At 50.1% G+C, this 21818-nt stretch overlaps 1 protein-coding gene and 1 pseudogene across 7 annotated transcripts in view; one reads left to right on the top strand and one right to left on the bottom strand.

Moving 5' to 3' along the window:
* LOC146345347 (uncharacterized) overlaps window positions 1–21818 on the bottom strand; it is a 28275-nt gene that overhangs the window by 4367 nt on the left and 2090 nt on the right. For 2 of the 7 annotated variants that reach the window (XR_014792533.1, XR_014792532.1), the window contains exons 2-3: window positions 14498–16856; window positions 11790–11847 (exon numbers count right to left, since the gene is read on the bottom strand). Coding sequence is in view for 2 of the 7 variants with exons in the window: in XM_084860109.1 (XP_084716235.1) it covers window positions 15946–16842 (897 nt within the window). In the remaining 5 variants the exon portion in view is untranslated. Of the gene's footprint in view, window positions 1–1420; window positions 1445–1527; window positions 1588–11661; window positions 11848–11880; window positions 16857–18640; window positions 18688–21818 lie in introns of those variants that run through there. The other 5 variants (XR_014792534.1, XR_014792535.1, XR_014792531.1 and 2 more) reach the window with 5 other exon arrangements.
* LOC146345348 (GTPase IMAP family member 1-like) lies at window positions 2076–7561 on the top strand (annotated as a pseudogene).

Below are 21818 nucleotides of genomic sequence, written 5' to 3'. Positions count from 1 at the left end.
TCCCTCACCAAAAACTCCTGAGCAAACTTAGCAGTCATGGATTCAGACAAAAGGTGCTCATATGGATTAGTAACTGGTTAAAGAACAGAAAGCAGGGAGTAGGAATCAATGGTAAATTCTCCCAATGGAGGGATGTAAATAGTGGGATCTGTATTGGGACCAAGACTTTCCAACTTATTCATAAATGATCTGGAATTAGGAGTGAGCAGTGAAGTGGACAAGTTTGCTGATGACACCAAAGCATTTAGGGTGCTTAAAACAAAAAGGATTGTGAGGAGCGTCAAAAGGATCTCTCCAAATTGGGAGAATGGGCATCAAAATGGCAAATGCAGTTCAATGTAAGCAAGTGTAAAGTGATGAAGTTGGGATTTTTTGCCCCAACATGCAGGTATAAGCCCATGGGAACTGAGCCAACAGTGACTGACCAAGAAAGTGATCTTGGGGTTGTGGTGGGCAGTTCAGTGAAGATGTCAACCCAGTGTGTGGCTGCTGTGAAAAAAGCAAATTCCATGTTAGGCATAATTACGAAAGGAATTGAAAATAAAACTGCCAATAAAAAAGGATACTGTAGAGCTGGAAAAAGTGCAGAAATGGGCAACTAAAATGATCAAGGGGCTGGAGCAACGAAGGTTATACCAGTTGGGATTGTTTGGCATAGGAAAAAAGGCAAGAAAGGGCAGACTTGATAAAGGTGTACAAAATATGCATGGTTTGGAGAATGATATTTTTCTCCCTCTCTCATAATACTAGAACCCGGGGTCATCCCATGAAGCTGATTGGTGGGAGCTTCAGGACAGATAAAAAGGACTTCTTCACACAGCATATAGTTGAACTCTGGAATTTACTAACCAAAGGTGTAGTGATGGCTGCCACTTTGGATGGCTTTCAAAGGCAAGTTGACAAATTCCTGGAGGAGAAGGCTATCAATGGCTACAGTCCTATAATTTTAGTTGCCCGTCTTTTCTGTTCCAGCATGAACTTATCCTTAACTGGGGGATCAAAAGGGGGCACCGTATTTAAAATGTGGCCTCCCCAGTGCCCTGCACGAGGGTGACAACCTGTTAAGATGCAAGCACGCAACACGCATGCATGCCCAGCAACATCTATGCCACCACTAAAACTCCTGGTAGGAATTTTCTGCCCCCTTATTTGTACCCCAGTGCAGCACCTAAAGCGGGACTCTCTCCCGGCTTCGTCCTAAAAGGGGCAGCCTTCTCAATTTCCGGTGCAAAGGAGCCTCTGTATTACCTGCATCAGCTGGGCTGTGCCCTTAACACCAAACTGTTTCTCCACAGAGCCAGCACCTGCCGAGACCCAAATCCTTCAGGACACTGAGATGCAGATTGTCCTTCTTAGGAGTCCAGGATCCAGGGAAAGTGCAGCAGGAAACATCATTCTCTCCAAGGGGGGCTTTGGACTTGGCACCGCAGCAAACCCTTGTCAGCTGGGAATCATGGAAAGGAAGGGGAGGCGGGTTGTCCTCATTGACACTGTAGCAGCCATATCGGGGGTCAGACTAAGTAGCCTCATGCAGTCTCATGCTTCATGTTCTTGCTGAGCTCTTGCTCTCCGAAATATGTTTGTAAGCTGACGAGACACAGGAATTTCTTATCTTGTCAACAAAGGCTAAGGTCATAGTGATATGTATATCATGTTCTCTGCTGTTCTCTGCTTATCGTGGCTACCCTATAACCCATTTCTTGTATTATAAACAATGGTGCTAGGAGAGGAAATGCTGAATACTGCAAACCCACACAGAAAGGGGCGGGGGAGATTTTGCAAATGTGTCATAATGTCTATAAAAACAATTTGCTGATGTAAATCGGGGCTTTTGGCTCTTTGGAAGTGATTCCAGCCATAAAGCCCGCGCGTTAAATAAAGAAAAACTCTTTTTCCTTCACTCCGTGGTCTCTCTGACTCTTGAGTTCTGCAACAATACGCCAACTCATTTTGAGCTCAGCGCTGACAAGGCCAAGATTTCCCCTGAGGTCCACCATTCTCTGTGTCTCTGCAGACCAGGCCCCCACACTCTGGCGCTGGTGACCCAGTTGGACCATTTTGGAGAGTAGACCAGAATGCAATGGCATGGATCACGGGAGTGTTTGGCCAGGAAGCCAGCAAGGCCACCCTCAGGTTTAGGCAGCAGAACCCTGGAGGAGCACCTCTCACATCCGGATAACAAAGGCCACCAGGCCATGGTCCAGCACTGTAATGGCCGGCACTGTGCACTTAGCAATGAAGAGCTGGGAAAAAGGCAGGCAAAGCGGCTGCTCTTGACGATGGAGCAGATGTTGCAGGAGAATCAGAAGAAATCTCCCCGTGTCTCTGAAACGGAAGGGCAGGATGCAGATGTGGGAGGAGAACAGAGGGGCTCCCAGGTGCTGACACCGAAACTGGGAGACGAGCAGGAGGCCACGGGGTCTCCAGAAATGAAGCACTCCAGCGTGGGAGAACGCGCCTTCCCACAGGGTGAGTGTTGTTTGCGACCAGCATGCCTGGGGGGCTCCTTCCCGACCCTGTAGGGTGCTGGGAGCTGTGGAGGGAGCGGTGATGGTTGGTGTCACAGTGTAGGAGCGAGACGTACCACCTTCGGGGTTGGAAATCTCTTGCAGCTGAAGAGCCGAATTCAATTTCAGAGCACCTCCCAGGGGACTGCATTCCAATGGTGGGCGGAGCTGTAGGCCAAAGGGGCGGGGCCAAAATGCCTCCATAGTTGAGCTTAAAGCTCTTCCTGCCAAGAACTCAGCCCTAAGAGAGGCATTTCAACCTTTTAGAGCGGGGCAAAAAATGGCACAACTTTAGGAAACCACCAAATGATTGGGAGTGGGGAGAAATGGGCTGGGGTCTGGGGAAGGAGGTGAGGCCCCCTGGGGAAACCCAGAGGGACAGATTGGGACCCTTGGAGGAGCGTAGTTGGTTCCCTACCCTGCTCTACAACAACAGCCCCTACGATCTCTGACAGCTGGCTGGCTTTAAAAGAGGACTCCAGAAATCCCTGGAGGAGAAGGCTATCGATGGCTACTAGTCCTGATGGCTATGTGCTACCTCCAGTACCAGAGGCAGTGAGCCTATGTACCCCAGTTGCTGGGGAGGATGGGTGGGAGGGTGCTGTTGCACTCGTGTCCTGCTTGTGGGTTTCCCGTGGGCAGCTGGTTGGCCAGGGTGAGAACAGAATGCTGGACTAGGTGGATCCTGGGTCTCATCCAGCAGGGCTCTGCTTATGTTCTTAATAATAATAATAGGTAGAGGATTTTCTGCACCACTTCCACTATTTTGCTCAACATTCGTTTAGCAGTTTTCTAAGAGAGAATTTCCTTAAGAGAAAGTTTCCATCATAGGAGTTTTCTGTGATAATAGTTAATCAACAGCCATTTGACTTGAACTTGGAAATGGACCGACAGCCAGTGTCGCTGATCCAGGACTGGCACGATATGCTCTCTGTCCATGGGCTTCTGGCACTTGAATGGTTTGGTCTGTGGCTGCCTGTTGTAGCCAGTGGGGAGTTTAACGTTTTGTTTGAGGTGCTCCTGGCAGGTTCTGTATCTGCTACTCTGTGAGCCTAACTAGACATGAAGGCATTACGTTCTAGTCCTAACTGATTAAGTAAAAATTACCAAATCACTGGGTCTGGGCTGTATCCATTCAAGAGTTCTTAAATAACTCAAATGGGAAATTGTTTATCTTCTATCAAAAATATACAACTTGTCAGCGTCTGTCCAGAAGCAGTGCCAGGGGGCTGGAAAGTGACCAATCTAACACTAACTTTTAAAAAGGATCCAGGGGGATCCAGGAAATGGACTCCATTTAAATCCATTTAAAAATGGATTTTTAAAAAGGGTTCAGGAAATTACAGGCTGTTAGTGTTGTTCCAGGTAAATTGGTTGAAAGCATTATTAAAAATAAAATCAGTAAGCTTATAGAAGAACATGCCTTTCTGATGAAGAATCAACATGGCTTCTGCAAAGGTAAGTCCTGTCTCACCAACCTTTAAGAGCTCTTTGAGAATGACAATAAGCATGTTGATAGGGATAATTTGGCAGAAATTGTGTACTTGTACTTCCAAAAAGCTTTTCACAAAGTCTCTCGCCAAAGGCCTAGCAGACATGGAAAAGGGGTTCTCTTTTGGATCAGTAACTGCTTAAAGGTCAGGAAGCAGAGAATAGGAATCAATGGACTGTTCTCACAATGGAGGGATGTTAAAAGTCAGGTTTCCCAAGGACCTATATTGCAACTGATGCTTTTTAACTTCTTCATAAATGGTCTAGAGATAGGGATGAGCAGGAAGATGGCCAAGTTTGCTGATGACACACAATTATTTAGGGTGATTAAAACAAAAGGGCTCCAAAAGGATCTCTCCAAACTGGGAGAATGGGCATCCAAATGGTACATGCGGTTCAATGTAAGCAAGTGTAAAGTGATACACATTGGAGAAAAAAAAATCCTAACTTCACATACATCTTAGCTGGCAGTGACTGACCAGGAAAGGTATCTTGATGAAAATGTCAACCAAATGTGCAGCAATGGTGCAAAGAGTAAATTCCATGCAAGGATCACTAGAAAAGGAATTGAAAATCAAACTGCCGGTCTTTACGCAATTCTACAGTGTGACTATACTTGGAATACTGTATATACAGTTCGGTTTGTCACATCTTGGCCTGAGCAAGCCAATAGGAGAAGACCCCTTCCTTCCATAAAGGAGAACGACGTTTGGGCAACAGGGTGGCTGCCCAGGGGTGCATTGCTGGCTGGCTCCTTGGCGGAGCCAAGCCAACCAAACTTGGAAAAGAGGTGGAAAAGAGATGAGAGAGTGACCAAGTGTGCTTGACTGTGGTTCTCTGCTTGGTTTGAAGAACCAAACCAGACCAGCACAATCCTGGTATGTAAACTTGTTTAAATAGGAGAGTGGTATATAATTCATTTGTGAATCTATAAAAAATAAACTGGCTAATAATGCGTTTGCACAATTTTATGTCTTAAAAAAACCTGTACCAGATGGCTGCCCGGCCAACTTTTATAACTTTAAAAGCTCCTCTGCACAATGTTGGCCGCCCTGCCTCCAGGGACCCCTTGACTCTGCCTCTGCTGACCTGCTTTCTGCCCCACTAGTCAGACTGGCCACAAGCTGCCAATGGCTTTACTTATGTTCTTAGCACAAGAACGTAAGAGCCCTGCCAGATCAGAGAGGCGGCCATCTAGCCTAGCATTCTGTTCACACAAGCAGGATATGAGTGCAACAGCACTCCTGCCCATGTTCCCCAACAACTGGTGCACATGGGCATCCTGCCTCTGATACCAGAGCTAGCATATAGCCATCTCATCCAAAGTGGTGGCCATCACTAAATCTGGTGGAAGTTTAATTCTATAATTTGACTATGTGCTGCGTGAAGAGGGGCTTCTTTTTATCAATCCTCAATCTTCCACCAATCAGCTTAATGGGAAGACCCCGTTGGGTTCTAGCATTAGATGTCTCCCTGTCCACCTTCTCTACACCATGCATAATTTTGTACACCTCTATCATGTCTCCCTCACTCACCTTTTTTCCAAGTTTTGGGTTTTATTCTCAATTCCTTTTCTAATTATGCCCAACATGGAGTTTGCCTTTTTTATGGCAGCCACACACTGGGTTGACATCTTCATTGAGCTGCCCCCACAACGCCCAGATCTCTTTCTTGGTCATTCACCTCTAGCTCAGATCCCATCAGGTTATACTTGAAGTTGGGATTTTTTGCCCCAACATGCATCGCTTTACACTTGCTTACATTGAACCACGTTTGCCACTTGGATGCCCATTCTCCCAGTTTGGAGAGATCCTTTAGGAGCTACTCACAGTCCATTTTTGTTTTAGGCACCCTAAATAATTTGGTGTCATTGGCAAACTTGGCTGCTTCGCTGCTCACTCCTAATTCCAGATCATTTATGAACAACTTGAAAAGCTTTGGTCCCAATACAGATCCCTGTGAGACCCCACTATTTACTTCCCTCTATTGGGAGAATTTACCATTGATTCCTACTCGCTGCTTTCTGTTCTTTAGCAGTGACAGATCCATAAGAGGGTCAGTAGACCCTAGCATGGAGGCTTAAAAAATATATCACAAGCTCAGGGGACCTGGCTGGGATGCTGGGGCTGGGAGGGGGGGTAGGAGTTCAACCACTGTGCTCCCATTCCATATTGCCCACACAACCACATCTGTTTGCAAGGGGGGAAAGTCTTCCATATTATGAGAGCTATTTATTAATTTATTTAAAATATTTCTGTACCGACTTTCAGCCAGTTGGCCCTCCAGGTGGTGTACAATGCAGAGTTGAACACAATTAATACGGGATTAAAATCTAAGGGGAACTCCCCCCGCCCATTCAAATAACAGGTGGGGGTGTTCGGATTGGGACTGCAGCAGAAGCAAAGGGTAAAATTGCTCTGCTCCCCAGGCCAGGGTCCTGATCCAGATCAGGCCCCCGACAGTTGCCCCCAAAAGAGACTTTTTAAAGCCTGCAGGCTAGGATTAACTACGGGGCAAGTATCATGTCTAGTTGGCTGTGACTCTTGCAGAACCTTGCAGAACCATTTGGGCTGGCTGTATCCTGATATATGTAGAAAACCTTGCACTCAACACTCCATTGGAGAGTACAGGGGGGTATCTAAAACCAAGAAAGAAGTCACAATGGAAATCCACAGGAGAAGCTCCTGAATTTCCCAGCTCTGTTCCTTTTCCTTGCAGCAAAGAGAACCATGTCAGGAAGCAACCAGATTCCTGAGGAACCGGAGCTGCGCATCGTCATTCTCGGAAAGACGGGGGGAGGGAAAAGCGCAACCGGAAACACCATCCTCGGAGGAGACTGGTTTGACTTCAGACTTGAGTTTACACCTGTAACAAAGTCTTGCCAGTTAGGAATCCGGGAATGGGAAGGGAAGCGGATTGTTGTAATTGACACACCAGCTCTTTTTGACTCTGATGCGTGTTTTACATCTCCTGAGGTCCAACGCTGTCTCCGTCTCTCCAGCCCAGGCCCCCCACGCGCTGGTGCCGGTGTCTCAGCTGGGCCGTTACACAGAAACAGACTGGAAGGCAGCAAAGTGGGTCAACAAGGTATTTGGAAAGGGGGCTTTTGCCCTGTTCACCCGGAGAGAAGACTTGAGCAGAGAAAGCCAGGAAGTGTACCTATCTCACTTGAATCAAAGATATTCGGAGGATTTGAAAAACGAGCGATACCGCAGTTTCAGCAACCATGAAACAGGAGAGAGGAAGGAAGCCCAAGTTAAGGAGCTGCTCTCTAAAATTGAGCAGATGGTGATGAAGAATGCAGACAAGCCCTACTGTACTGTAACAGCGAATACAACCGGTTCTGAAATTGTGTTTCAGGAGGAGGAGGAGGAGGAGGTGGCGGAGGAGGAAAAGGAAAAGCCACAAACATTTGGGGACAATCAACACGAGTCAATGGAAGAGAACACAACATACTTATAGACCCCGTCCCATGATGGCCTGTGGTCCTTTTCTGGTCTGTGAAGGCTCTCCAAACGCCCGGCCACCTCCCTCCCGTCCTTGCCCTTGTAATTTTGTCTGGTGTCGGCAGATATCCCTGTAAATATCAAATGCTCCAACCCAGAGGACATAACAATTGTATCTGAATACAGACTGCAGATGGAGGAAACAATCTGCTGGGATGTTCCTCTGTGCAAACCCTATGGAAATGAATGGGAGCTGCACACGAGCTTGTGCAAGAGACATCCCTGGTGGATTGTGCCACAAATGAGTAACAGACGCATTTCAGTTGGCCGAAAGCACATCAGTACAGATATCAAAAGAGAAAAGATCCCACATCCAGCATTCCTTAGGGCAGGGCTGGCAACCCAGTGCCCTCCAGATATTTTTGACCACATCTGCCCCAGCCAGCATGGCCAATGGTCAGGGATTATGAGAGTTGCAGTCTAAACCATCTGGAGGGCATTGGGTTGCCCACCTCTGCCTTAGGACAGCCTTCTCCAACCCGGTGCCCTCCAGATGTTTTGGACTGCAACTCCCATAATCCCTGACCATTGGCCATGCCGGTTGGCCAAACCACCTGGAAGATACTAGGTTGGGGAAGGCTGCCTTAGGACATTTCCTCTTCACAAAATACCTCCTCTGCTCAGAGTTATGCTACATTTTGTCAACAGCCACAGCAAAGAATAACCCTTTTCAACAATTTGTGCATCTTCACCACTGAGTAGGAAGGAACCTTGTGTCCAAAGCTTTGCATGCAGAACGGCCCAGATTCAATCCCTGGCGTCTTGAAGGAGGCCTGGGAAAGGCCCCTGCCTGAAATCCGTGAGAGCTGCTGCCCATCCGTGTACACAATACTGAGCGGGTGGACCAGTCAACAGCAGCTCCCTTCGTCCCTGTCATGAACCGAGCCCACACTGGCCAAGGCTTGGCCAATCTAATATAGCTAGCGTCCGTACTGGAAAGGGGCAGGATTCCATTTTGGGCAGGCTGCAACATTAGCCTGTTCTGCCTTATGCAGGGGCAGCCCATCGATACAGGCTGAATAGGCAGTCACCTGGGGCGCACGGTTAAATGGGGCACCAAATCTGAGGGGGAAAATACATTTTTAAAAAATACCCAAAAAAATAACAATGAATTCCCGTGCGAGTACAGAGGGATATGACTGAAGCTGTGGAGGCGGCGAGGGACAGAGTGGGGAAGGTGCTCGCCCACCTTTGGGACCTGGCCATCCCTTAGGCAACACAAGACTTCCTCTGGTCTGCTGCTGCTGCTCCCAGTTGGAGGCAGGGAGTGAGAGCCCCCCCCACAACCAGCCGCTTCCTTTGCCCTCAGAGGGCTGAGCCTAGGGGCTGCTGGTGTCTTGCTGCCCATGTCGCCCCCAGGATGCAACCAGGACCCTTCTTCCAGGGCTGCGCTCATCTCCTTTGTTGCTTTTATCAGACTCTCTGTGCTGATATAGTACTTAGTAACAACCATTTGGGGTTTGTTTTACTATAAATGATATTTCTGCTTCCAAAGATGCGGGGGGGGGGGGCTCTTCATTAAACAGAAAATAGGGGCAAAATGTTTCCCAGTTTACCAGAAACCTCAGCCTAGAGCTGCCCTTGAGGTGTGTGTGTGTGGGGGGGGGGGGGGGTTGGCCGATTCCATGATTCGCCCAGGACACCGGGTGGTGGCAGCTAGTCCAGGGCCTAACGCAGCCTACCGAATGGCTTGCCACCAGCGCACGCTTTCTCCAAGATGCCCTCCACTTCCATGGGGGATGAAAACCTCCTCTTGGCATAAGCGTCTGTGGTTGGCGATGCCCAAGCCCTGCCTCTTGCCACCTGCAAGGGCCTGTAAGCTACTGATTAACTACCATCTCAATGGAAAGAAGTGGAATGGATCTCTCCCCTCCCCCACTACTATAATTCCTGGGAGAGGGAGCTAGTGGTCCAGTTTCATGGAGCCTTTGCTGCAGGGTGGTGGTGAGGGTGGCGATCCATGTCCTTGCCTCTCCCCTTTGTTCTTGGATAACACATGCTCAGATCTCACACGGGTTTCCTGCCTCCGAAGCCTTGGAGTCCAGCTTTGGAAATGGACCTTTTGACTCCTAGAATGCAGTAACTATGCAGGGCCATGCCCTGAATTTTCACGATGAAAGCAAAATAAAACAAGGAACGAGGTGCTGGTACAGCATTAGGTGCTGAAATAAAAACTTTGGGGCACCGGTTCGCCAGAATCTCGATGAGATTTAACATCAAATCAGATGAAGAACGTGGTTTTTTTCCCCTCACAGCTTCATAAAGAATAAAGGAGGCGAGTCACTTTCCTGAGGGGGATCCTTTTCAAGGACTCTTCTAAACAGCAAAGCTTTGTGAGCCTGGTGCTGTCCGGGTCCTGGGCTTCTCACAGGTAACCCAGAGCCCAAATCTTTGCTCTGACCGGTGGGGCTGGAGAGTTAGCTAATACACATCCTAATGACTTCAGAAGTCTTATTATTTTGTGGTACCACTTGTAGGTGGAGCAAGAAAAGGAGAAAGGGAGGAACATCGTGGAAAAAGACTCAATGAGATGGGGGGCTTTACTTGGGACCATGGTCCTGCATGTGCACTGCACGATCCTGGCATTGGTTCCTGATGTCATTCAAGGCTTTTCCAAAATTAGGTCGCCACTTGACCTCTTAATGGTCTTACTTAGATCTCTCCGTTCAAAACAATCTTCTAGATATTGCAATATCCAAGCAATAAACTTGAGCAGATATGGGCTAACATCGAGATGTCTACATGAAGCCAAGGAAGAGGGCAAAATAACATTTTCTGACATTTTCTATGTATGTCTAAACCTGTACTATCTTATGATAATAGCAGATTATTAGTATTTTACTCAAATCCTGAAGTAACTAGTTGTACTTGTGCTTTCTTGAGTGTTTATTTTAAACAAAAAATCTCACCATCCAACTTCATCTTCAGTCTAATCATTTTAGGCTAAGTAGTGAGAAACAGCAGTCTTACAGAACCTTGAAGACTACGAGATTTATGGTGGTAAAAACTTTTGAAGAACTAGCAACCATGTTGTCAAATCATAAAACAGTATCCTTGGGGAAGGGGGAGCAGAATTCTGAGCAATGGGGCAAAAGGCCACAAAATGAAAGTGATAGAAGTGGGTCTGTGACATTTCTATGCAGAACTGAAATACATAGAACAGAATTACTAGATTGGCCACAAAACGTTATTCTTCAAGGCACAAGATTCTGTTGTTTTTACTGGAAGCTACCCCTCCGAAATGTGTTCTGCTATTGGCAGAAGCTGAGTGTGCTACACTGGATTAAAGTCCAGCTCCTTCATTTTACAACGAATTTCTGCTCCTTTTCAAGATCAACTTTGTTTTGTTCTAGAAAGTTCAACTCATGGAGAGCTGACCTGGATTATCCTTGCCAGACTTGAACTCCCAGATCAAATACCTGAGACCTTCATATACAAGACCTCACTCCTTTTTAAATTAAGCAAGACAAGCATTTGAACAGCTAAGCTGCCAGTCAGCCCAAATCTAAAGACCTTGCAGTAGATGCCTCACCCAGCATTTACAGAACAGAACAGAACAGACATAATGAACAAGAAGTTGGAGCCCAAGCAGAAGGCACGTTTTCTCTGGAAAGGGGAGTTGGTAACCCAGGATGGCTTACTGATCAGAAAAAGTGAATTGATATTTCACCACAATGGGCCTTCACCACCACCACCCCTTTGGAAATACCATTTGCCACAGTTCTACAAAGGTTTCTTTCTCTTGGTAAATTTGGTTGTTGGCTCTTATCTCACAACTTCACACGCTGGGGAATGAAGGAGTCCCCACTTGACCTTGATTGCGCACCAGCCATCAGTATCTCCCTAAAAACTCCAACCTCTTTTTTCCTCACCATGAAACACTCCCTCAGTCTGTGTTGCTAAGTCTGCAGCTTGTTATCTCCTCCTCTTTATGGACTTGCCCCTTAATAGCATTGGCCCCTCTGCTAGGTTTTCCTTTCCCTCCTCAGAATCACCCCAACTTCCACTCCATCCTGGCCACTTTTACACTCCCTTCAACCCCCTTTTGTCTCCTCCCCCCCCCCCACTCTTCTTTCTGATTTCTCTAAAAGGACATTTTAGAGAAACTCTTAAAAGTGTTCTCAGTGCCTGTGTACTACTTTCCACCAAGTTCCCAAGTGCCACCTTAGGGACAGACATGTAGGAAATATGCAGGCAAAAGCTATTCAATGGCTGTGTAACTTGCTCCATTAAAATTATCACTGGAATGATACTGATTCCGCTATCACAGGCTCAAGTTACTCACCAAAAAGGAAGGCGGCAATCTTTCAGTCTAGTTGAATCCATCTCTCTCTCCTTCCCCTCTTTAGCAGAAAGCACCACCACAAGGAACAAAGTAAAAGCAAACAGAATTTTATTCAACAAAGAGGCTCAAGCGGGGGGGGGGGGGGGGATAAGGTGCATCAGCCAAGCTTTGCAATTTGCACTGACTGTCTTCCATGGAGAGGCTTCTTAATTTGCAGCCAGGCCAAAATGAGCCCAGGCGCCTGGCCACATTTACTTGAGCAACAAGGGTGCTTGCCTTCTCCAGATTTTTACTTTCCATCCACCATAATGCATTACATCTGTTCCATCTAAGCTGCTGTCATGAGGATCTTTGGGGGAGCCGAGGAAGGGAGGAAAGGGCACGCCTTCCTAGGGAACCTATCCATGAACCCCAGGAGGCACAGCTGCAGATGTTAAACAGGACCATCCCCTGCAGAGCATCTCAACAGAAGAGGGAGAAGTGGCTGGGGTCATCGGAAGTGTGGGGAAAACAGCATGAACCAGAGAATACCCCTCCCCACAGGACCTAGCATTTCTCTAAGGGTCCTAGATCCTACCTCAGTGACTGCCTCTCATGACTGCCTTTTTTTGCCATTTTTAAGGTGGAAGAATCACCACGCGGTGACTTCCATAACTTCATTCTGGTGCCCTCACCACCACTGTTCTCCATCTAGTTTTTCAAGCGTTCTATGCAAGAGCCTTTCACATGGCCACCTCGCCGTGTCAACATTGAAAAGACAACCCCAAAAATGGTCTCGTCAATTAGCCTTTTGGTGTGGCTATTTGCCCCTTGGGTGATGGCAAGGAACAAGTGACACACACCAGCAGCTTTCAGTTACATCACCTTCCCAACCTGAGTCCTCCAGATGTGTCGGCCTACAACTCCCATCTGCCCCGGCCAGCATGGCCAGTGGTTGGGGGGATGGAAACTAATCCAATACACCTGGAGGGCTCCAGGTTGGGGAAGGCTGGCCTAAAGTCTGCCCCTGTGTGGTGCACCATAGGCAAGCTGATGGATAAGCTGGCCTTGTGGCTCATCTACTGTGAGGAGGCTTCTCCATGTGGCAAACTGTTCCAAAGAAGACTTTGCCACAGGGAGGCAACCTCCATGAGGTGTGACTGTGTGCTTATGTGTTCCACCCCTCATATAGGGGGGCAAGTCTCATTCCTTTAAGGTGGGACGTTACAACTGTGACCCACAAAGGCAGGCGGTAGGCAACCTTGCGCCTTCCAGATGTTTTGGACTACAGCTCCCACCAGCTGCTGCCAGCATGGCCGATGGTCAGGAACTGTGGGAGTTGTGGTCTGAAACATTTGGAGGGCACCAGGTTGCCTACCCCTGCACTAGGCTGAACAAAGCCCACCACCCAGCCCAAATGGCCTGCAAGGTGTTTTGACAGCCACTTTATTGTTGCAGTCCCTGGCAAGCAGCAAAAACAATTCACTGATGTCCTGGTGGGCTGGCGCACCCACCTGGGAGCCAGAGGAAACCAGGAACCTCCTGCAGGCAAGGCAGAGGGCTGGCAGAAGGGTGGACTGCTCTGCTGCTCCCATGACAGCCCACTCGGCTTCTGTGCCAACTGTAGAGGAAGGAAAGCCCCTTCTGCAGCCAGCAGGTTAATGCAGAGGGCTAGCAGAGGAGGGATGGATCTGTCTTCCACCCATCCACTGGACTTCAATGTTTTAATTATTATTATTAGCCAGCCAAGAGGTTAGAAGCTCATGTTTCCATGCAGGCTACGAAAAACAGGGTTTCCCCTCTTCCACAGCCAGCCTGGAAATGTGGACTACAAGCTTCGTGGCAGGTTTTGCAGGCTAGTAACTTTGGCTGGCTTATTTACAAGGCCGGGCCAGTGGGCTGTATTCAGTGCTGTGGGTCCCGTGTCAAGCTGGTCTAATTTAAGATTTCGCCCCGCTGCCTGCTTGGCGCTCCTCCCCTGTTCCTCCCTCCTCACTCCCAGGTCACTGTTCTTTACGGAGAAGCCCATCTGCTTAGCCGGGTTCTCTGCAACTTGCCCCAGAGCAGGTTGTCGGCTCGCACATCAGCCAGGAAACCTCTCCCTATTCTTCCCTAGAGTACAGAGCGCGACTCTATCCCAGCCTTTTCCAACTGGGTGCCCTCCAGATTGGTTGGACTGCAGTTCCCATCATCCCCAGCCAACATGATGGGATTTGCTATCCAACGCATCTGGAGGACATCAGGTTGGGGAAGGCTGCAGTGTCCCATTTCGCACTGGACACTCAAGGCAACCCCCTCTCCATCAGCACCCTCAGGCAAAAGCAGCGGTCCAGGGCAGCTTGCACGTCACTCCTGCCCTCTGCGGAACCACGAAGCTGTACGACACTTTGGATCACGACCCGTCATCCAAGCCATCAGCGGTGTGCATCAGTGGGGGCCCTCTGGGAAAAGGTCGCTTCCCTTTCTTTGGAGTGATGCTGCAGCATGAACTCTGCTGTGAGGAAACTGTCCCCCTGCCCCACCATGACATGTCACTGAAACGGGAGTGCTTAAAAGGCTTTAAAACACACTTAACGTGGTAACTTGTTAAGCTTGGTAACAGAGGAACCAAACACAAGAACAAACTCAAAGAGAAGCAAATGATGCAGAGGCCCGGAAGGACAAGCAGGTTCAGAGTGTGAGAAAAATGGCTACAGCTGTCGAAGACTTGCCCTGGGCGGTGGAGGTACCTGTGAGACCCACTCCAATCGGCGCTGCTGTGCTGGAAGAGCTGGCTCCTGGAGAAGATCCCTCTCAAGCTCAGAAACATGCAACATGGGGGGGGGGGGTCTCTACAGCAGCCTCTCCCAACCTGGTCCCCTCCAGACATGTTGGACTACAACTCCGCGCCCCCTGCACAGTTAGGGAAGGCTGCTCTACAGTTTTATAGGCGATTCTCTCCCTGCTCAAAACCTTTTCCAAAATTTAGAGCACCCAATATTCATGGAGAGCTTTGCTTGCTACTTCGCTTCTCCAAACAGGTGCCCCCCGCCCCAGTGGTCACAAGATCTTTTGTTTTGTGCATCCTCCAACTGGGTGGGCTCTTGGGAAAGGAGACCAGGTGCGGCTCCTCATGGAATCTCTCTCTCTCCTCCGAAGCTGTTTTCCAACAACAACTGACAGGTGTGTTTACGCTCCTCTGTGGATACCCTGACATGTGATGCCAACAGGCACCTGGTCATTCTTTCTCCAAGGCAGTTTGCAAGATGCGACTGTGAACTGAAGCATTTCCATGGTCAGTGATGAATCAGGCTGGGGGGGATGCTTTGCACACACAACCATTTGAGGTTCAGATCCACAGGAAACAGTAATGGGAATTTGTGATGAGGCATCGTCTCTAGGGAACCCCCACTGCAACGTTTGAAGTACGTCTGTAGTGTTAACTGATCAAACGACTCCCTCCGATCCTCTCACACACCTGAGCCCCCTGGTAACACTGGATGTCTTTGGCACAACTCTGACAACCCCCCTCCCCAAACCTAATGACTCCGTCGCTCCGCAGGAAGCCTTGCAGCTGTACATGTAGTGCAGATCTGGAAAAGTTGAGCCACGAAACAGAGCCTGGAAAAACTCATGCGCCTGCATTTGTAACCAAGGACAGAAAATGTAACGGTGGAAAATACCGGTAGATATGGCTGCGTGGGAACCAGCTCAGTCTGTCCAAGAATGAAAATGTGGATAAACACAACTTTGCTGCCTGAAAGGGAGACAGGAGGATGCGGCGGGGGGGGGTGGTGAATCAGATATGAAGATACTGGTAGCCCCCATCCCAGCTTGAAGGGGGTCAAGGGGGCACTGATCCATGGCAAATGGGCTTTCCTTTGGAACTGAAAGGGTCCTTTCCAGCATGGTCCCCAGGCAACATTCCAGTCTCGCATACGATGGGATCTCATGTTTTGGGGGGACTTTCAGCAGTGCACAGACAGAATTCCCAGTGGCAGCCCTGCCCTGCCAGAACGCCATCCACTCCCTGCTTTTCAGGGCTCCTTCCAGCATTCCCCCTCTGCACACAGTCAGCGTGCCCCCTTTGCCTGGCTCCCAGCGCTCTGCTTTCGGGACTGATCTCGACGCGTCGTCTTGCCCAGGCAGCCCACTCCTTCTGCGCTCTCCTCTCCACGTGGCGGCCTCTGCAGCAGCCTCAGCTGAGCATCTCCTGGCCCAGGTGGCTCCTCCGGTGTGCAGCCAGATTGCCTTTCTGGGCAAAGTTCTTCCCGCAGGTCAGGCACCGGAAGGGGGCTTCCCCGCCCTGGAGTCTCTGGTTCGGGCCTGACGGGGTCTCTCTTGGGCCAAAGCATCTCCTGCCGCCCTCGTCGCTCTGGAGCGGCCTCTCCGCCCGGTGGATACGCTGGTGGCTGACGAGGCCGCTCTTGCAGACAAAGGCTTCCCCGCACTCCCGGCACACGAAGGCGGCCCCGTTCTGGCGGGGCTTCTCCTGGTGCTTCACCCGCAAGGGCCGCTGCGTGAAGCTCTCCCTGCACGCGCTGGCCGCCCGGGGCCGCCCCCGAGTGTGCATCCGCTGGTGGACGGCCCCCCCCTGCTTCTCCGTGACGGCCGGGCCGCCACCACTGCACTCCCCCTTCTGGTGGGCCAGGAGCAGCCGCTGCTCCCGGAAGCCCGTGCCGCAGGCAGGGCAGGAGAAGGGCTGCTCGCCCCCGTGCACCCGCTGGTGGGTGAGGAGGTTCTGCTTGAGGCTGAAGCGCTTGCCACAGACGCTGCAGCCAAAGGGCTTCTCCCCAGTGTGGATCCTCTGGTGGATGATGAGGTTGTGCTTCAGGCTGAAGCCCCGGCCGCACTCGGGGCACACGAAGGTCCGCTCCCCGGCGTGCTGCTGCTTCTGGTGGCGCAAGAGGCTCAGCGGCTGGCCGAAGACCTCCCCGCACAGCGGGCACTTGTGCTCCTCTTCCTCCACCTGGCTGTGGATGACCAGGACGTTCTCGTCGCCCGAGCTCTCCTCCCAGGCGGGGAACGGGAAGGGCCGCTCGCCCGGCGGAGAGCCCTGGTGGGCCCGCACCCCAGCCTCCTGGTCTCCCTCCATGGGGCTGCCGCTTCCTGGGGAGACAAAACAGAGAGCGGAGCAGTTAACCAGAGCGCTGGCCACCAAGGTCTTAGGTCACGCTGGGGAGATATTTTCGGCACTCGTGCATGACTGAAATGCATCAGCTGCCCTCCATCTACGGGATTCCAAGGCAGTGCACAGAACTTCAAAACAGACAAAACATAATGATACTGGGATGAGAGCAACCTTGGGATCGGGGCAAAAACATGCAATCTAGTACCTGTTGCCAAATTCAGCGCCCCGACAACAGGCCCTGACAGTGATGGGGAAACAGGCTTTCGGATCAGGAGCTAGCACAACTTTACAAGCTTCTTTGGAGCGTCTGCACACGCGCTGCGCAGGAATGTCCATGCTCAAAATGGACGCGAGTGGTTCGGTGCGCCTTATGGCTTCCGTTGACCTGTCCTTCCCAATTCTTGGGAGTTTGTTTATTCTTACTTTTATACCCCACCTTTTCCCCCTCTTGCAAGGAACCCAAGGTGGCTTACATGGTCCTGCTCCTCCTCTTCTCTATTTGGATGGAGAGTAAAAAAGATCAACCAGATCCCCCAAAGGGAACCCCATAAGCCAGCTTTCCACTCCAAACCGGCGCCCTCCAGATGTGCTGGGATTATAACTCCCATATGGGTCTAACCCACCTGGAGGACGCCAGGCAGAAGAAGCAAATGGCACAAAGGCAAAAAGACAAAGCCTGCCTGCCTTTGGCTCGTCCTCTTTTAAAGCTGTCAAAGCACACTTCCTCCAGGGCGGCAAATTCCTCAAGTCTACTGCACACTGCATAATAACAACGACTGTCTTTACCTGTCCTGAATCCAGGGCCCATCAGTTTCACCCTGTGCCCACAAGTTCCAGCATCGTGAGAGATGGAGAAAAACGTCTCTCTCTCCCCCCACACACAGGCAGCAAGTTTTCAAACTTCTCGCACGTTGGCAACCTCAGTCACTGCCACGGCTGGGGCCTGTCCCCACGCCCAAGTGCCTTCTGCAGGCCAAGGTGCGGAGCTCCGCAGCACCTCAGAGCGCACACTCGAAATCGCAGCACATAGGTTATTCACACGCACCATTCCACCGCCTTCTTATAACCACTATCCTGACCCTGGAGGCTTCTCCGGCGAGGACTTGGATGTGGCGGAGCCCAAAGGCCCTCCAGCACAGGTGAGAGGCACACAACTCCAGCGCTGCTCAGGCCAGCCCCCCATCTCTGGAGAGGCCAGGCCAGGGCCCTGGAGGAGAACTCGCAAATGGGCTCCTCAGCCGCTGCCTGGATCATGCTCCCCCTGGTGACGCCGGAGGGGAGGCCCAGGCACCTCCCAGCCCTAGGGAGCGCCCCGCCAGAAGGTGAGGCACCAGCAGCTACCTGGAGGGGAAGCGCATGCCTCAAGACCCAAAGCAACCAGACTACTTGAGAGTAAGGGCCTCCTCAAGAACTGGGACACGGCGAAGCCCTGAGTAACTGTGTGCAGCTGTCCCTGGGGGTGAGCTGGGAGGCCTGGCTATGTCTGCTCCCAGTCGAGACCTGCCTGCTGGCACAAGTTTCCTTCTGCTCGCACCTGGGCTTTCCTCCTGACCCTGTTCCTAGAATCACAGATCATAGAATCATAGAATAGTAGGGTTGGAAGGGGCCTACAAGGCCATCGAGTCCAACCCCCTGCTCAGTGCAGGGATCCAAGTCAGAGCATCCCTGACAGATGGCTGTCCAGCCTTGTCTTGAACGCCTCCAGTGTGGGAGAGCCCACCACCTCCCCAGGTAATTGGTTCCATTGTCATATTGCTCTTACAGTCAGGAAGTTTTTCCTGATGTTCAGCCGGAATCTGGCTTCCTGTCACTTGAGCCCATGATTCCGTGTCCTGCACTCTGGGATGATCAAGAAGAGATCCTGGCCTTCTTCTCTGGGACAACCTTTCAAGGACTTGAAGAGTGCTATCATATCTCCCCTCAGTCTTCTCTTCTCAAGGCTAAACATGCCCAGTTCTTTCAATCTCTCTTCATAGGGCTTTGTTTCCAGTCCAGTGATCATCTTTGTTGCCCTCCTCTGAACCCTCTCCAGTTTGTCTGCATCCTTCTTAAAGTGTGCTGCCCAGAACTGGACACAGTACTCCAGATGAGGCCTAACCAGTGCCGAGTAGAGGGGAACTAGTACTTCCCGGGATTTGGAAGCGATGCTTCTATGAATGCAGCCCAAAATAGCATTTGCCTTTTTTGCAGCCACATCACATTGCTGGCTCATATTCAGCTTGTGATCGACAACAATTCCAAGATCCTTCTCGCTTGTAGTGTTGTTGAGCCACGTATCCCCCATTTTGTAACTGTGCATTTGGTTTCTTTTTCCTAGGTGCAGAACTTGGCATTGATCCCTATTAAATGTCATTCTGTTGTTTTCTGCCCAGCGCTCCAGTCTATCCAGATCACTTTGAATTTTGTTTCTGTCTTCCAAAGTATTAGCCATCCCGCCCAATCTTGTGTCATCTGCAAATTTGATCAGCATTCCCTGCACCTCCTCCTCCAAGTCATTACTAAAAATGTTGAAGAGCACTGGGCCCAGGACTGAGCCCTGCGGTACCCCACTCGTGACCTCTCCCCAGTTTGAGAAGGTCCCATTGAGAAGCACTCTTTGAGTCCGATTCTGTAGCCAACTGTGGATCCACCAGATCGTTGTTTCATCTAGCCCACTTTGAGCTAGTTTGCTCATCAGGATATCATGGGGCACTTTGTCGAAAGCTTTGCTGAAGTCGAGGTATATGATGTCTACAGCATTCCCACGGTCTACAAGGGAGGTTACTTGATCAAAAAATGAGATCAGATTTGTCTGGCAGGACTTGTTTTTGACAAATCCATGTTGGCTTCGAGTAATCACGGCATTGTTGTCAAGGTGCTTCCAGATGGATTCCTTTATCATCTCCTCCAGCATTTTCCCAGGGATTGATGTCAGACTGACTGCTCTGTAGTTCCCAGGTTCCTCCTTTTTACCCTTTTTGAAGATAGGGACAACGTTAGCCCTCCTCCAGTCATCTGGCACTTCCCCCGTCCTCCATGATTTCTCAAAGAGAATAGACAGCGGTTCTGAGAGTTTTTCTGCCAGTTCCTTTATGACTCTAGGATGCAGTTCATCTGGCCCTGGAGATTTGAACTCATTCAAAGTAATGAGGTGTTCCTTGACCATATGCCTGTCGATCTCAAGCTGCAATCCTGCCCCTTCAGCCTGTACTTTGCCTTTGCCAGGGACCCTCTTTTGGGAGAAGCCTGAGCCAAAGTAGGAATTGAGCACCTCTGCCTTTTCTTTGTCATCTGTTATCGTTTTGCCATCCTTATTTAATAGCTGAACCACCATTTCTTTCCTCTGCCTTTTACTATGCACGTAGCTGAAGAAAGCCTTGTTGTTGCTTTTAGCATCCCTTGCTAACCTCAGCTCATTCTAAGCTTTAGCCTTCCTGACGCCATCCCTGCAATTCTGTGCTATCTGCCTGTACTCTTCCTTTGTTACTTGGCCTTCTTTCCACTTCCTATATGTGTCCTTTTTTGTTTTCAGGTCATCCCTAAGCTTTTTGTGAAGCCACATTGGCTTCTTCTGTTGTCTTCCACCTTTTCTTCTTGTTGGAATTGCTTGTGATTGTGCCTTGAGAATTTCCTTTTTTAAAAGCTCCCACCCATCTTGGACTCCTTTTCTCGCTAGCATCGCTTGCCATGGGACCTTACTGATCATTGTTCTGAGTTTATGAAAATCAGCTTTCCTAAAATCCAGGGTACGCGTTTGACTACACTCAGCTTTTGCTTCCCTTAGAACCAAGAACTCAAGTACAACATGGTCGCTTTCCCCCAGAGTTCCTGTAACTGCTACTTTCTCCACTAAGTCATCTCTGTTGGTTAGGATCAAGTCAAGGATAGCCGATCCTCTAGTTCCTTCCTCTGCTTTCTGTAGGAGGAAGTTATCCGCCACACAAGTCCGGAATTTCCTGGAGGGGCCATGTTTTGCAGAATTTGTCTCCCAACAAATATCGGGGAGATCGAAGTCCCCCATTACTACTACATCATGCTTCCTTAAAACATTGGCTATTTGCTTTTCAAAAGTTTCATCCTTGTCTTCTCCTTGATTGGGTGGCCGGTAGTAGACTCCGACCACCAGGTTCCTTTTATTCTTTGCTCCACTTATTTCAACCCAGATGCTCTCGATGGGGCTACCAAGCTCCTCCTCCTGTATTTCTGTGCAGAGATATGCATTTTTCACATACAGTGCAACCCCACCTCCCTTTCTGTTCCTCCTGTTCTTTTTGAACATGTTATATCCTTCAGCTGCTGTATTCCAGTCATGAGAGCCATCCCACCAAGTCTCAGTTATCTATCAGGTCATAATTTCCCTCTTGTATTAAGAGTTCAAGTCCGTTCTGTTTGTTTCCCATACTCTGGGCATTAGTATATAGACATCGAAGACCATGTGCTTCATAGTCTGGCTTTCTTCCTACGTAGAAATAATCGTAGAATAGCAGGGCTGGAAGGGGCCTGCAAGACCGTTGAGTCTAACCCCCTGCTCAGTGCAGGAGTCCAGGCCCAAGTCCTCCCTTGACTGCTCCCCCGTGCTGCTGACCCCTCGACTTCTGCTACGCTGCTCCTCCCTGGATTGGGCTTGGATCGGCCTGCTTGCCTGTGCTTGACGTGGGCTCCGCCCAAGACCCCGATGCACCGCTCTTCATCGGGAGCACTGGGCCTCTGATCTCCGCTGCCTGTACAGAGCGGCCCCAGGACGGCGCTCTACCCAGCCATAGCAGGGCAAGGGCGATGCGGCCGTGTGCAGGCCAGAGGCTGCACTCTCTGATCTCCCGCAGAATCACGGAGGATGCTGGCGCGCATCCTGCAGAGCCAGGGCTCACAGAGCGGAAGTGCTGGCCTCTTGGATTAGCAGGGGCACCGGCGTCATCCGCCACCTCTCCCCCTCAGAACGCGCTCTCCACTCTAGGCTGAAC

Source organism: Heloderma suspectum, chromosome 5, assembly GCF_057233095.1.
Source record: "Heloderma suspectum isolate Gila_16-S chromosome 5, 16-S_ref, whole genome shotgun sequence".
NCBI lineage: Eukaryota > Metazoa > Chordata > Lepidosauria > Squamata > Helodermatidae > Heloderma > Heloderma suspectum.
This window is presented reverse-complemented; position numbering and strand designations above follow the sequence as displayed.